Consider the following 13,721-nt stretch of genomic DNA (forward strand, 5'->3'; position numbering starts at 1 on the left):
CCCATCTATCCAGTCCGAACTGACAACAACAATAAGTACATCCTTCGAGCCGGAATTGAACCAGCGACCTAAGGATACCTGCATATCTTCTACGGTGAAACATCAGCCTACAGTTCTCCGCTCTACCAACTGAGCTATCGAAGGGAGCCAGAGGCTCACACTTTTTCAGCGCATGTACCGAGGCTGAAACTGATGCCGAACCAAAGTTTGTTTTGCAAACACTCAACAATGCAAAGAGTCAAACATGAGAAAAAGCCACCTCCTTTTGTCTCCGTACAAAGTAAGTAAGTCACAAAGAAGATAATTCAATTATTGTCAATGAACTGGACTTGATTACTGATAATAAGGCCCATCTATCCAGTCTGAACAGACAACAACAATAAGTACGTCCTTCGAGCCGGAATTGAACCAGCGACCTAAGGATACCTGCATATATTCTACTGGGAAACATCAGCCTACAGTCCTCCGCTCTACCAACTGAGCTATCGAAGGGAGCCAGAGACTCACACTTTTCCAGCGTATGTACCGAGGCTGAAACTGATGCCAAACCAAAGTTTGTTTTGCAAACACTCAACAATGCAAAGAGTAAAACATGAGAAAAAGCCACATCCCTTTGTCTCCGTACATGCTTGTTTAAAACTCTTGCAAAGTTACAAAGAAGATAATTCAATTATTGTCAATCAACTGGACTTGATTACTGATAATAAGGCCCATCTATCCAGTCCGAACTGACAACAACAATAAGTACATCCTTCGAGCCGGAATTGAACCAGCGACCTAAGGATACCTGCATATCTTCTACTGGGAAACATCAGCCTACAGTCCTCCGCTCTACCAACTGAGCTATCGAAGGGAGCCAGATACTCACACTTTTCCAGCGTATCTATCGAGGCTGAAACTGATGCCAAACCAAAGTTTGTTTTGCAAACACTCAACAATGCAAAGAGTAAAACATGAGAAAAAGCCACATCCCTTTGTCTCCGTACATGCTTGTTTAAAACTCTTGCAAAGTTACAAAGAAGATGATTCAATTATTGTCAATCAACTGGACTTGATTACTGATAATAAGGCCCATCTATCCAGTCCGAACTGACAACAACAATAAGTACATCCTTCGAGCCGGAATTGAACCAGCGACCTAAGGATACCTGCATATCTTCTACGGTGAAACATCAGCCTACAGTTCTCCGCTCTACCAACTGAGCTATCGAAGGGAGCCAGAGGCTCACACTTTTTCAGCGCATGTACCGAGGCTGAAACTGATGCCGAACCAAAGTTTGTTTTGCAAACACTCAACAATGCAAAGAGTCAAACATGAGAAAAAGCCACCTCCTTTTGTCTCCGTACAAAGTAAGTAAGTCACAAAGAAGATAATTCAATTATTGTCAATCAACTGGACTTGATTACTGATAATAAGGCCCATCTATCCAGTCCGAACTGACAACAACAATAAGTACATCCTTCGAGCCGGAATTGAACCAGCGACCTAAGGATACCTGCATATCTTCTACTGGGAAACATCAGCCTACAGTCCTCCGCTCTACCAACTGAGCTATCGAAGGGAGCCAGAGACTCACACTTTTCCAGCGTATCTATCGAGGCTGAAACTGATGCCAAACCAAAGTTTGTTTTGCAAACACTCAACAATGCAAAGAGTCAAACATGAGAAAAAGCCACATCCCTTTGTCTCCGTACATGCTTGTTTAAAACTCTTGCAAAGTTACAAAGAAGATGATTCAATTATTGTCAATCAACTGGACTTGATTACTGATAATAAGGCCTATCTATCCAGTCCGAACTGACAACAACAATAAGTACATCCTTCGAGCCGGAATTGAACCAGCGACCTAAGGATACCTGCATATCTTCTACGGTGAAACATCAGCCTACAGTTCTCCGCTCTACCAACTGAGCTATCGAAGGGAGCCAGAGGCTCACACTTTTTCAGCGCATGTACCGAGGCTGAAACTGATGCCGAACCAAAGTTTGTTTTGCAAACACTCAACAATGCAAAGAGTCAAACATGAGAAAAAGCCACCTCCTTTTGTCTCCGTACAAAGTAAGTAAGTCACAAAGAAGATAATTCAATTATTGTCAATCAACTGGACTTGATTACTGATAATAAGGCCCATCTATCCAGTCCGAACTGACAACAACAATAAGTACATCCTTCGAGCCGGAATTGAACCAGCGACCTAAGGATACCTGCATATCTTCTACTGGGAAACATCAGCCTACAGTCCTCCGCTCTACCAACTGAGCTATCGAAGGGAGCCAGAGACTCACACTTTTCCAGCGTATGTACCGAGGCTGAAACTGATGCCAAACCAAAGTTTGTTTTGCAAACACTCAACAATGCAAAGAGTAAAACATGAGAAAAAGCCACATCCCTTTGTCTCCGTACATGCTTGTTTAAAACTCTTGCAAAGTTACAAAGAAGATGATTCAATTATTGTCAATCAACTGGACTTGATTACTGATAATAAGGCCCATCTATCCAGTCCGAACTGACAACAACAATAAGTACATCCTTCGAGCCGGAATTGAACCAGCGACCTAAGGATACCTGCATATCTTCTACGGTGAAACATCAGCCTACAGTTCTCCGCTCTACCAACTGAGCTATCGAAGGGAGCCAGAGGCTCACACTTTTTCAGCGCATGTACCGAGGCTGAAACTGATGCCGAACCAAAGTTTGTTTTGCAAACACTCAACAATGCAAAGAGTCAAACATGAGAAAAAGCCACCTCCTTTTGTCTCCGTACAAAGTAAGTAAGTCACAAAGAAGATAATTCAATTATTGTCAATGAACTGGACTTGATTACTGATAATAAGGCCCATCTATCCAGTCTGAACAGACAACAACAATAAGTACGTCCTTCGAGCCGGAATTGAACCAGCGACCTAAGGATACCTGCATATATTCTACTGGGAAACATCAGCCTACAGTCCTCCGCTCTACCAACTGAGCTATCGAAGGGAGCCAGAGACTCACACTTTTCCAGCGTATGTACCGAGGATGAAACTGATGCCAAACCAAAGTTTGTTTTGCAAACACTCAACAATGCAAAGAGTAAAACATGAGAAAAAGCCACATCCCTTTGTCTCCGTACATGCTTGTTTAAAACTCTTGCAAAGTTACAAAGAAGATAATTCAATTATTGTCAATCAACTGGACTTGATTACTGATAATAAGGCCCATCTATCCAGTCCGAACTGACAACAACAATAAGTACATCCTTCGAGCCGGAATTGAACCAGCGACCTAAGGATACCTGCATATCTTCTACTGGGAAACATCAGCCTACAGTCCTCCGCTCTACCAACTGAGCTATCGAAGGGAGCCAGAGACTCACACTTTTCCAGCGTATCTATCGAGGCTGAAACTGATGCCAAACCAAAGTTTGTTTTGCAAACACTCAACAATGCAAAGAGTAAAACATGAGAAAAAGCCACATCCCTTTGTCTCCGTACATGCTTGTTTAAAACTCTTGCAAAGTTACAAAGAAGATGATTCAATTATTGTCAATCAACTGGACTTGATTACTGATAATAAGGCCCATCTATCCAGTCCGAACTGACAACAACAACAAGTACATCCTTCGAGCCGGAATTGAACCAGCGACCTAAGGATACCTGCATATCTTCTACGGTGAAACATCAGCCTACAGTTCTCCGCTCTACCAACTGAGCTATCAAAGGGAGCCAGAGGCTCACACTTTTTCAGCGCATGTACCGAGGCTGAAACTGATGCCAAACCAAAGTTTGTTTTGCAAACACTCAACAATGCAAAGAGTAAAACATGAGAAAAAGCCACATCCCTTTGTCTCCGTACATGCTTGTTTAAAACTCTTGCAAAGTTACAAAGAAGATAATTCAATTATTGTCAATCAACTGGACTTGATTACTGATAATAAGGCCCATCTATCCAGTCTGAACAGACAACAACAATAAGTACGTCCTTCGAGCCGGAATTGAACCAGCGACCTAAGGATACCTGCATATATTCTACTGGGAAACATCAGCCTACAGTCCTCCGCTCTACCAACTGAGCTATCGAAGGGAGCCAGAGACTCACACTTTTCCAGCGTATGTACCGAGGCTGAAACTGATGCCAAACCAAAGTTTGTTTTGCAAACACTCAACAATGCAAAGAGTAAAACATGAGAAAAAGCCACATCCCTTTGTCTCCGTACATGCTTGTTTAAAACTCTTGCAAAGTTACAAAGAAGATAATTCAATTATTGTCAATCAACTGGACTTGATTACTGATAATAAGGCCCATCTATCCAGTCCGAACTGACAACAACAATAAGTACATCCTTCGAGCCGGAATTGAACCAGCGACCTAAGGATACCTGCATATCTTCTACGGTGAAACATCAGCCTACAGTCCTCCGCTCTACCAACTGAGCTATCGAAGGGAGCCAGAGACGCACACTTTTTCAGCGTATGTACCGAGGCTGAAACTGATGCCAAACCAAAGTTTGTTTTGCAAACACTCAACAATGCAAAGAGTAAAACATGAGAAAAAGCCACATCCCTTTGTCTCCGTACATGCTTGTTTAAAACTCTTGCAAAGTTACAAAGAAGATAATTCAATTATTGTCAATCAACTGGACTTGATTACTGATAATAAGGCCCATCTATCCAGTCCGAACTGACAACAACAATAAGTACATCCTTCGAGCCGGAATTGAACCAGCGACCTAAGGATACCTGCATATCTTCTACGGTGAAACATCAGCCTACAGTCCTCCGCTCTACCAACTGAGCTATCGAAGGGAGCCAGAGGCTCACACTTTTTCAGCGTATGTACCGAGGCTGAAACTGATGCCGAGCCAAAGTTTGTTTTGCAAACACTCAACAATGCAAAGAGTAAAACATGAGAAAAAGCCACATCCCTTTGTCTCCGTACATGCTTGTTTAAAACTCTTGCAAAGTCACAAAGAAGCTAATTCAATTATTGCTGAGCAACTGCACTTGATTACTGATAATAAGGCCCATCTATCCAGTCTGAACAGACAACAACAATAACTACGTCCTTTGAGCCGGAATTGAACCAGCGACCTAAGGATACCTGCATATTTTCTACTGGGAAACATCAGCCTACAGTCCTCCGCTCTACCAACTGAGCTATCGAAGGGAGCCAGAGACTCACACTTTTCCAGCGTATGTATCGAGGCCGAAACTGATGCCAAACCAAGGTTTGTTTTGCAAACACTCAACAATGCAAAGAGTAAAACATGAGAAAAAGCCACATCCCTTTGTCTCCGTACATGCTTGTTTAAAACTCTTGCAAAGTTACAAAGAAGATAATTCAATTATTGTCAATCAACTGGACTTGATTACTGATAATAAGGCCCATCTATCCAGTCCGAACTGACAACAACAATAAGTACATCCTTCGAGCCAGAATTGAACCAGCGACCTAAGGATACCTGCATATTTTCTACTGGGAAACATCAGCCTACAGTCCTCCGCTCTACCAACTGAGCTATCGAAGGGAGCCAGAGACTCACACTTTTTCAGCGTATGTACCGAGGCTGAAACTGATGCCGAACCAAAGTTTGTTTTGCAAACACTCAACAATGCAAAGAGTCAAACATGAGAAAAAGCCACATCCCTTTGTCTCCGTACAAAGTAAGTAAGTCACAAAGAAGATAATTCAATTATTGTCAATCAACTGGACTTGATTACTGATAATAAGGCCCATCTATCCAGTCTGAACAGACAACAACAATAAGTACTTCCTTCGAGCCTGAATTGAACCAGCGACCTAAGGATACCTGCATATTTTCTACTGGAGGACGCACCTGGTGTTAGAAGCAGACTGATTAAGAAACGTTACAGTAAACAGTGATTTTGAACCAAACTCCTGCCTCCTTTTAACAAAAAGCAGGAGTCTGAGTGCCAAAATATGGATACCGTGAGAAAGATAAGACTCTGGCGAACGCGCTGATGTGGGTTTTATGTTTGTGGTGTTAGAAATGTGAGCTCCAGCGCAATATACAAAACTGGACAGCATTCCAACAATTAACATATCTATACATATCCACCCCAATAACAATTGACCAATGTGTTCAGGCTAAAACAATTACAAACCTGAATTAATTTAATAATCTCTGAATATCACTTTAACATTTTAAAAGGTGCACTTGACAGCAACTCATATTTGTGGGATGATCATTTTCAAACATTTTTAAATATAGGAATCAAACATGCATTATAATATTTCCATGGATTCAGTGATTGAACTCTGATCTGACCTGGAAAGCATATTTTGGATGCTGTAAAATACATGTGATGTGGTTTGTATTCATATTTGCGGTGATGTAAACTAAAATCTGGGGAAATTAATATTTGTATCTTTAGAAGAATGTGACCCATGTAGTCACATTGTTATTCACGTATTTATTTTATTTTGACATCAAATGAACTTAGTTATTAATGTTAAGAGGATCAGTGTGGGATCCTGTCCAGGCCAGAAGGGGGCGGTAGCGGAGCGGCTGTTGTCACCCACTCTAACCTCCAGCTGTTCTGCTTTAGGCAAACATTTCACACTTAAGTCCTTATAAGCCTCACAAATGTGCCTTCTGATACAAAATTGATACTTTAAAACATCGATATTTTGTCCTTTTGCACGTTTAGGAAATACAACTTAGCTCCAAACACTAAGAGAGCCCTAAAGCTCTCTCATTCACTAGAATGTTATTTAATTATTTCACATCTGAAAGTCTGTGACACATTCCCCTGCACCTCAGACAATAGTATGTTGGTCGATATATCTTCTCCCAAAGACATCTAACCAACATGTTTCATTACGACGGCTTACTGACACTATACTCATCTCTACTATTCAGGTTCTTTTATTTAAAGACAGTTTAAGATTGTACTGTCATGAACACTTGTATACTAAAAGAAGAAAAGCTCTAAACAAGTTAACAAAAACAAACATGTTTAATAAAAATAATTTGATGTAGATTACTTCAGTAGACATCATACTAATGTTCTACAATAAGAACAGCAATAAGAACATTTTCATGTCATTTCATATCACTATGCCTTCAACACAGAAGCTGATCCACTCTGCTCAGTTTCTGGAGATTCTCCACATGAAGTTGCTTTGCTTAAACTGTCCATATGGTAAAAGTAATGACTTTTTCTGCACACTGTACACAAATAGGAACTTCCACCAAAAACATCAGCTCTGCTTCTGCTTCAATCCTCCATGTGCAGGTAAATATCGACGAGTCCTATTCGTCACAGGGCTCGTCCACGCGCACATCCATAAAGTCCGAATAGAGTCACTGTTTTGTGGTTCACCGTAAATAATATTCAATGGCAGCGGAGAACGCAGCAAAGCCTCCGCATCCCAGAGCCCCGGCCTTCAGACCAGCTGCAAAAACAGAAGAACAACACACGTGAGGATAAAAGAAATAGTCTAACCTTCAATTTAAAAACATCACAGCAAAATATATACCAGGTTACATACCGCGAAATCCAATGGCTCCTCCTGTCACACAGCCGCTGTACACCGCGTTCTTCCAGTCGGATTTCCCTCGGTGCTGCGAATGAAACACAGACACAAGAAAGAAATTAATAAATTGTTGTGCACCAGAGCCAGAGGTGGAAAAAAAGAACACAACTACTGCGAGGTTCCCAAAACATCTGAAACATTCTACATGGGATATTGAATGGCTAAACAATAACAACATATTAGTTCTGTGACTGTCCAAGCGCCATCAGAGATCGTTTGAAACCAGGTTATGAGGCCAAATAATAAATCAAGCCAATAAAACACTGCTCTCAAGTCAATCTGGACACAAAGATTGTAGAACAATTCCTGAAAGATGAATGAGTGGATCATATCAGTTTTTTAACTCATTTATCGACCTTGTTTCAACATAAAATTAGAAATAAATAAGACACTTGAGTGATAAAGGTGGAGTTTAAAACCGTGTACATCAATCCTTCACGTTATTTTGTCTATTCCCTGTTTTGCTACAGGGAACTAGGAACTGATTTAATAGTTTGTTTTGAGCTCTTGTCTGTAATTCTGTTCAATGTAGTTGTCTTGTAGAGCATCTTATATAGCATTCAATGTGATTTAAATTGATTTAATTCTTATATCATGCACTCCAGTGGTGTGTAGCATCATATTCACACTGATGCTGTGTTGTGTTTACCAGATAAGGAGACAATGAAGAGAAGTGACCTACTGATTCTATGATGCACTCTGTGCAGGAGAACATGGCGCCCACGATGGCAAAGTTCTTGGCGTATGACATCCCCCTCTGGCCCATGTCTTTGAGGACTTCTCGTGCTGACGGGGTTTTCAGAGGGTCTTTAGGGTCGAAGCCAACATTGGTATCGATGCCTGCAGTGAAAACACCAAAAGCTCCTCCGAGGACAAACCCTGTGGTGAACAAAAACACACAGGAAATCACAACAATTACAGACTGAAAGCAATACAAGATACTACTCTCCTCTGATCTGGGAAATAATACTGCCTTAAGCATACTGATCGTGCGTAATGTACAGGAAACATTGAGGTAGGGGTGTCACTGCATTTTCTTTTATCAATCAATCGTTTTGATCTGTAAAATACTGAATCATCATCACAGATTCCCAACACCCAAGGTGTCATCTTTAAAGTGATTCAAGAGAATGTTGTTTTCTGTCAATCAGTTAATCATTTCAGCCCTACATTACAGAAACCACATCCCAAAATCCCGAACCCAGTGTCTCCTTCTAATCCACTTCCACATACGCAGTAGAGCTCGGAGCTCTGACACCAGTTTATTCACCTGAAGCTGGACGGGAAGAGACACACACAGATACTGAACAGCTGTGCTGTTAGTGTCGTTGCTTACCTCCCACACAGGCCAGAACCGCCTTGAAGGTACAGCTCTCCATTCCCCTCTCGATCATCTTCTGCTCGTCGCTTTTAGCAGGCACCCCTAGTCCCCCCATAACGCCGGGGCTCAGGTCCTTCACGGCTCGCTTGTCCCCGATGAGATGCTCCAGGATCATACTGTACTGAATCGGCTGGTTGTCCATACTCGAACCGGCCGAAGCTGGACCTTGTAAGTCGGAGGCAGCAGCGTCTGCAACACCCGTGGAGGCAGCCATGTTTCTCAATGACAGACAGCGCTGTAGGTAAATACAGACAAAGAGGAGTGGCTGCAGATTCGTTACATTTGTAATGTCTGTGGCTGATGTCAGAAAACGGAAATAATATGAACACAATTTAAGCATATATATTTGTATACGTACAGAAATTAGCAAGAGTGAGGAAATATTTATATTTAAAAGCTTAAAACCCTCTTTTGTGTGATTTATCTAAATTCGCGTCAGCACATTCGACACAAGACTTCAACAGCAGCCCTGCATTATGAATAATATTACTGTTAAACTGTTTTTAATACATCCTATCCCTACAATAAATCATATTTGTTCACCTTGAATGTATTCATTGTTGTTGCAACTGTGACAGAGAGGTGTTGAGTCCCCTAAGTGAGTGGAATGAACTATCCAACAAAAAGACTACATGTCCCAGAAATCTACGCGAGCACTGCACCAAACTCGCTTCACGCGCTCCACCTACTGGCTCCAGGACAGGCTGGTGGTGACACTTTAATGACTCGCGTGCGCTAGGCGGCGGCGGAGGCGGCGGCAGCATCCTGAGCAAACAACAGCAGCAGTAATACTGAACAGGTGAGACTAAGCTAATGGCGAATACTCATTTACTTCTGAGTGTCAACAGCATCTCCTCTTCTTTTCACCAAAGTGTTGAGTTTAAAACGTGTAAACTTTATCGTTAACGCGGTTGTCGGTGGACATTGACGAAGCTGTCACAGAGAGTCGGTATCAGTCGAGAGTCAAAGTGACTTGATGGCAGCTCGTCTGTTACAGCGTCCCTGTTCCTTTAATTTAATGACTGGAGCAGACGTGTCGTTCCTGACACGGCGACGACTGTCATATATTAGCCGAAGCACAGGTTGTTTTCTGGCTAATTCAACGTGTCAGCGCGTGGCTGTGATGTTGGTCAAATAAATCGAATAACAATCAGCGTGCAGGACGTAAATAACGTGCCCCGGGTCTTCAGATACTCATCCTGGATGTGTGTGTTTACTAACCTGCACCGTGTGGTGAGTCGTGAGTTCAACCGCGGACGTGATCGATAACGTTACTCCACATCTGCTTTACAAACATCCCGTTGATTGGCTCAATTCTTCTTCCTCCACGGCTATAAGTTAGTAAAAGTCATAATACAGTGATAATGTTATCGTCTAGTAATGTTTTACCCGACATCTCTGTTCATGCTGTCCTGTGTTGAGGGACTTATCAGTCATTTTGTCTCACATTCACACACCATCCTTACATAATCCAGAAACTATAACATTTAGTTTTTTTGCTATATTTTCTTTAAATCTTATTTAAAGAATAAGAAGACATGAAAGTCTAAATGCTGCTTCAAAGCCCTCCACACAGCCAGGAATAGCCTGTCTATGTGCAGGAGAGATGATGTGACTTTTATTTATTTAATGTTATTTGTTTTAGCTTAAACTCAGTCAAATGTAAATTACTCTTTAAATATTGGAATTGGTTTATAGACTACCCACCATGTGTATGTTTTTAAAATGTAAAGACCAACTTCTCCCTGGAAATACAGAGGACATGACCTCAGAGCCCTGAGCTGAAGATGTTTTAACAATTCAAATATTTACTTTCATCGTTCAATTTCAAGGATTTGAATCAATTAAAGTTTTTCTCAGATCTATATGAACGATAGCAACAAGGCACTGTTTAGCACCTGCTTTTTCACAAGGTTATCGTACTTTGCTTCCTAAAATAAACCTGGGAATGTATAAATTCAATTAGCTGTACTGCTTAGGTTTTCCTGTGTTTTAATGTACATTGTACATTTGCTGTTAATGGCACGTTTCCTTTGGAACCACTTGAGCACTGCAAGCACTTTTTCTTCACATGATCAGCCATTTGTTCCTCGTTAGATCAGTGCCATGTGAAGCAGTCAAACAAGGCTCTGTTGTGTTCGGTGTTGTTTTTTTTGAAAGGTTGTTAATGCCTTTATTAGGCCCTTAATTGCTTAATTACAGCAAACTATCCTGACTAAGCTGCTGTGAGTCATTTTACTCCTGCCACGTAACATTTTACCTGTAACCCATAAACATCACATCACCGTCTAACTGAGTGATGCTTGAATAATAAACCTTTTCTATGTTGGTCATGGCTTGCTGTGCGGCAAAATTGGACATCTCAATAATGAAAAATAAATGGGGAGAGTGAAGTTGTAAGTTATCCTAATTGCAGACCTTACATTGCAGTCTTGTGTTTATAGGAGAGGCCAGCCTTGCAATGGAACGCGCATGTGTTCTTTGGGAGAAACCAAATGGGCAACAAATGACAGCTTTCACTTTCCTCTGTTCCTTTTGATCATGCCAGGAGAAAGGAGAGTTCAAACACGAGCGGTGCGCCAGTCATTTAAGAGGCGGTCAATGTGGATGTTTGTTGGTAATTATACCCTTTTGTTTTTTTTCTCATGGTTAACCATCCAAGAAGGGGAAATAGTTGGAAGTCTGTCTTTGGCGTCTGGGTTGTGTTCAGGACAGGCGGCGCTAGACACAAAAAAGCACCAAAGGAGGCTTGTGTCAACGTAATGACGGACAGTAAAGGGATGGAAACAGTTTGTTAACCATTGACATTTACTGATGGATGTCTGGGATGTCTAGTGAAAGAGAAACATCGCATGAACAACAATGAATAGGATTGATGCATTTTAATTTGTTATTGATATCGTGACGTTCTGTTTGTCATTGCTGGAGGTAGAAGGATCTGTTATGCCTGGATGCATACTTGGCATGCCCTCGTAGAGCCTGAAACACTGAATCTCCCTAGTTTTTCTTCTAGAACTGCTCTCATCCTCTGCTCAACGCATTACCCAGGCAGTTCCTGTCATTGGATTGCTATTTATAGCCAGGGGTTAGGTGGGGAGCACCCATGTCTGGTGGTACAGCGCTGCTGTGGCTTGTTTTGTGAGACAGAAAATGATACCCGGTGATCTCCTCACGCATTCTCCTCGATGGGAAGATTTCAGTGTGTGACGCTCTGAAGGACATTCATGTTCTCCTCTCAGTGCTGTCCCACACACACACACAGGAACATCAACTGAGTGCCACCAGTGCTGGTGTCCTGGATTCACTACGCACTTAGGGACTGTGAGTAGAAAATTAGCAGCGGCACTGGAGTCTGTCACCGACATGTGAAATGAGTACGGGTGGGTGGGTGGAGGGGGGGAGGGGGGGGGGTTAGGTGACGACATTTCTTTTAACCTTGTACTGCTGTGGTAAGAAGGGTGAAAGGCAGATACTGCAGGGATGTAGTCGTATACACGTGAGATGCTCAGATGTTGAATTCTCTTCCCAGTTGCTCTGTAGAGAATGAGATCGCACCATAATAACGACCGGTAGGTGCACTAGAACCATAAGACATCAATCTGTTCTCACACTCTAAATAATGGGGTAAATTAAATTATCAGGCATCCAGTAATCCCAATATGTTCATGGCAAGTCTAAATGCTGTCAAGAGATGCAATCAAATACATCTCTCTACTTTATTTAGTCAAAGCAGTGCTGGTCAGGCATTTAAGATTCAATCAAGACTTAGATTTATTTAATAATGCAATGTGGTGTTGGGGGAATAAAGTTGTGAGGAGGAATGGTCTCGTGGGCGCAGTTTGACAATGTGAGTAGTCGGGGCCGGAGTTGAGTAAGTACAATGACCAGCACCATGTTGAGCTTGCATGAAACTCTGGCCACAAGGAGTAATAGGTGAGATACCCGTCTTCACCAGAACACACACCACCCCACTCCCCATTATGATGAGGATGAAGGAGGCTGCTGAGCCGTACCAGCTTGAACTTGTGGGCTGAGTTCATCAAGTCCATATGTTGCTGTGTAGTGTTTCCCTGAAATGACCTGTCAATCAATGTGGGGGCAGTTCTGTGTTGAGGGGCAACCAAAGTCAGATAGATGTCCAACATATTTTGCAGGTCACTTCACAATGGAAAAGGCCTCATTTATAAAATGTTTTTGTGAGATTTCATCTTTAGTAACGACAAGCAGTAGTCTTTGTTTGCAGGAATGTAGTTTGAGGTCGGGCTGTCCTCAACCAAAGAAACTCTGTGTCGACTAACACTCCAACAATTTCTCTACTAATTATTAATCTTGTAAAAAAAGCATAATAGTGGACTAATTGACTACGAGGAGGCAGCCTTAGTTTGAGGTAAAATGACTATCTCTAATAAACTCATGACCAGATGGTGGATTTCCTGCTGGCTATGTCGGAGCAGAGCAGTTCTGGAAGCATGTGCGCACTGTGTCCTGGTTCATAAAGGGATCAACCTAGCAATGATTTCCCTGGCGTTTATTATCAGGTAAAGCCATTAGCAACATACGGTTTGAAGGCAAGGTGTTGCTTAGAAGGCTTGAAATGAGCTATTGTATTTAAGATTCAAATATAAATGAGGCCCAAGATTGTGTGTATGGATTAAAAGTGAATGAATAGATGATATGTAAATGTACCCTAGCCTGGTTGGTGCTAGATGTGGCACCATTAAGACAGGCTGAATGGGTAAAGGTCATGAATCCTGAGCAACACAACTGTTAAGTGACCTGAACATCGCAACAGCTCATCAC

General features: G+C 41.9%; 2 protein-coding genes across 3 annotated transcripts in view; one reads left to right on the plus strand and one right to left on the minus strand.

The window, feature by feature from the left end:
- Window positions 1-6,523: 6,523 nt before the first annotated feature.
- Window positions 6,524-10,195, minus strand: timm22 (translocase of inner mitochondrial membrane 22 homolog (yeast)). Its single transcript, XM_079171677.1, has 5 exons — window positions 10,143-10,195; window positions 8,877-9,156; window positions 8,223-8,419; window positions 7,496-7,568; window positions 6,524-7,399 (listed from the first exon to the last, which is right to left on the minus strand). The coding sequence occupies exons 2-5, from the start codon at window positions 9,133-9,135 to the stop codon at window positions 7,323-7,325; spliced, it is 606 nt and encodes a 201-aa protein (XP_079027803.1). The 5' UTR covers window positions 9,136-9,156; window positions 10,143-10,195; the 3' UTR covers window positions 6,524-7,322.
- Window positions 9,669-13,721, plus strand: part of specc1 (sperm antigen with calponin homology and coiled-coil domains 1) — a 63,148-nt gene continuing 59,095 nt past the window's right edge. The window contains exon 1 of one of the 2 annotated variants that reach the window (XM_079171674.1): window positions 9,669-9,720. The gene's annotated coding sequence lies outside the window, so the exon portion shown is untranslated. Of the gene's footprint in view, window positions 9,721-11,489; window positions 11,539-13,721 lie in introns of those variants that run through there. The other variant, XM_079171675.1, reaches the window with a different exon arrangement.

Source organism: Pholis gunnellus (genome assembly GCF_910591455.1).
Source record: "Pholis gunnellus genome assembly, chromosome: 13".
NCBI classification, from domain to species: Eukaryota; Metazoa; Chordata; class Actinopteri; order Perciformes; family Pholidae; genus Pholis; species Pholis gunnellus.

Excerpts from the sequence above, each read along its gene's own strand:
- timm22 (XM_079171677.1), bottom strand. The coding sequence starts at position 9,135 with ATGGCTGCCTCCACGGGTGTTGCAGACGCTGCTGCCTCCGACTTACAA. Across the intron at positions 8,420-8,876 it reads GGTTCTGGCCTGTGTGGGAG|GGTTTGTCCTCGGAGGAGCT; the intron begins GTAAGCAACGAC and ends TGTTCACCACAG. Across the intron at positions 7,400-7,495 it reads AGGAGCCATTGGATTTCGCG|CTGGTCTGAAGGCCGGGGCT; the intron begins GTATGTAACCTG and ends CTGTTTTTGCAG.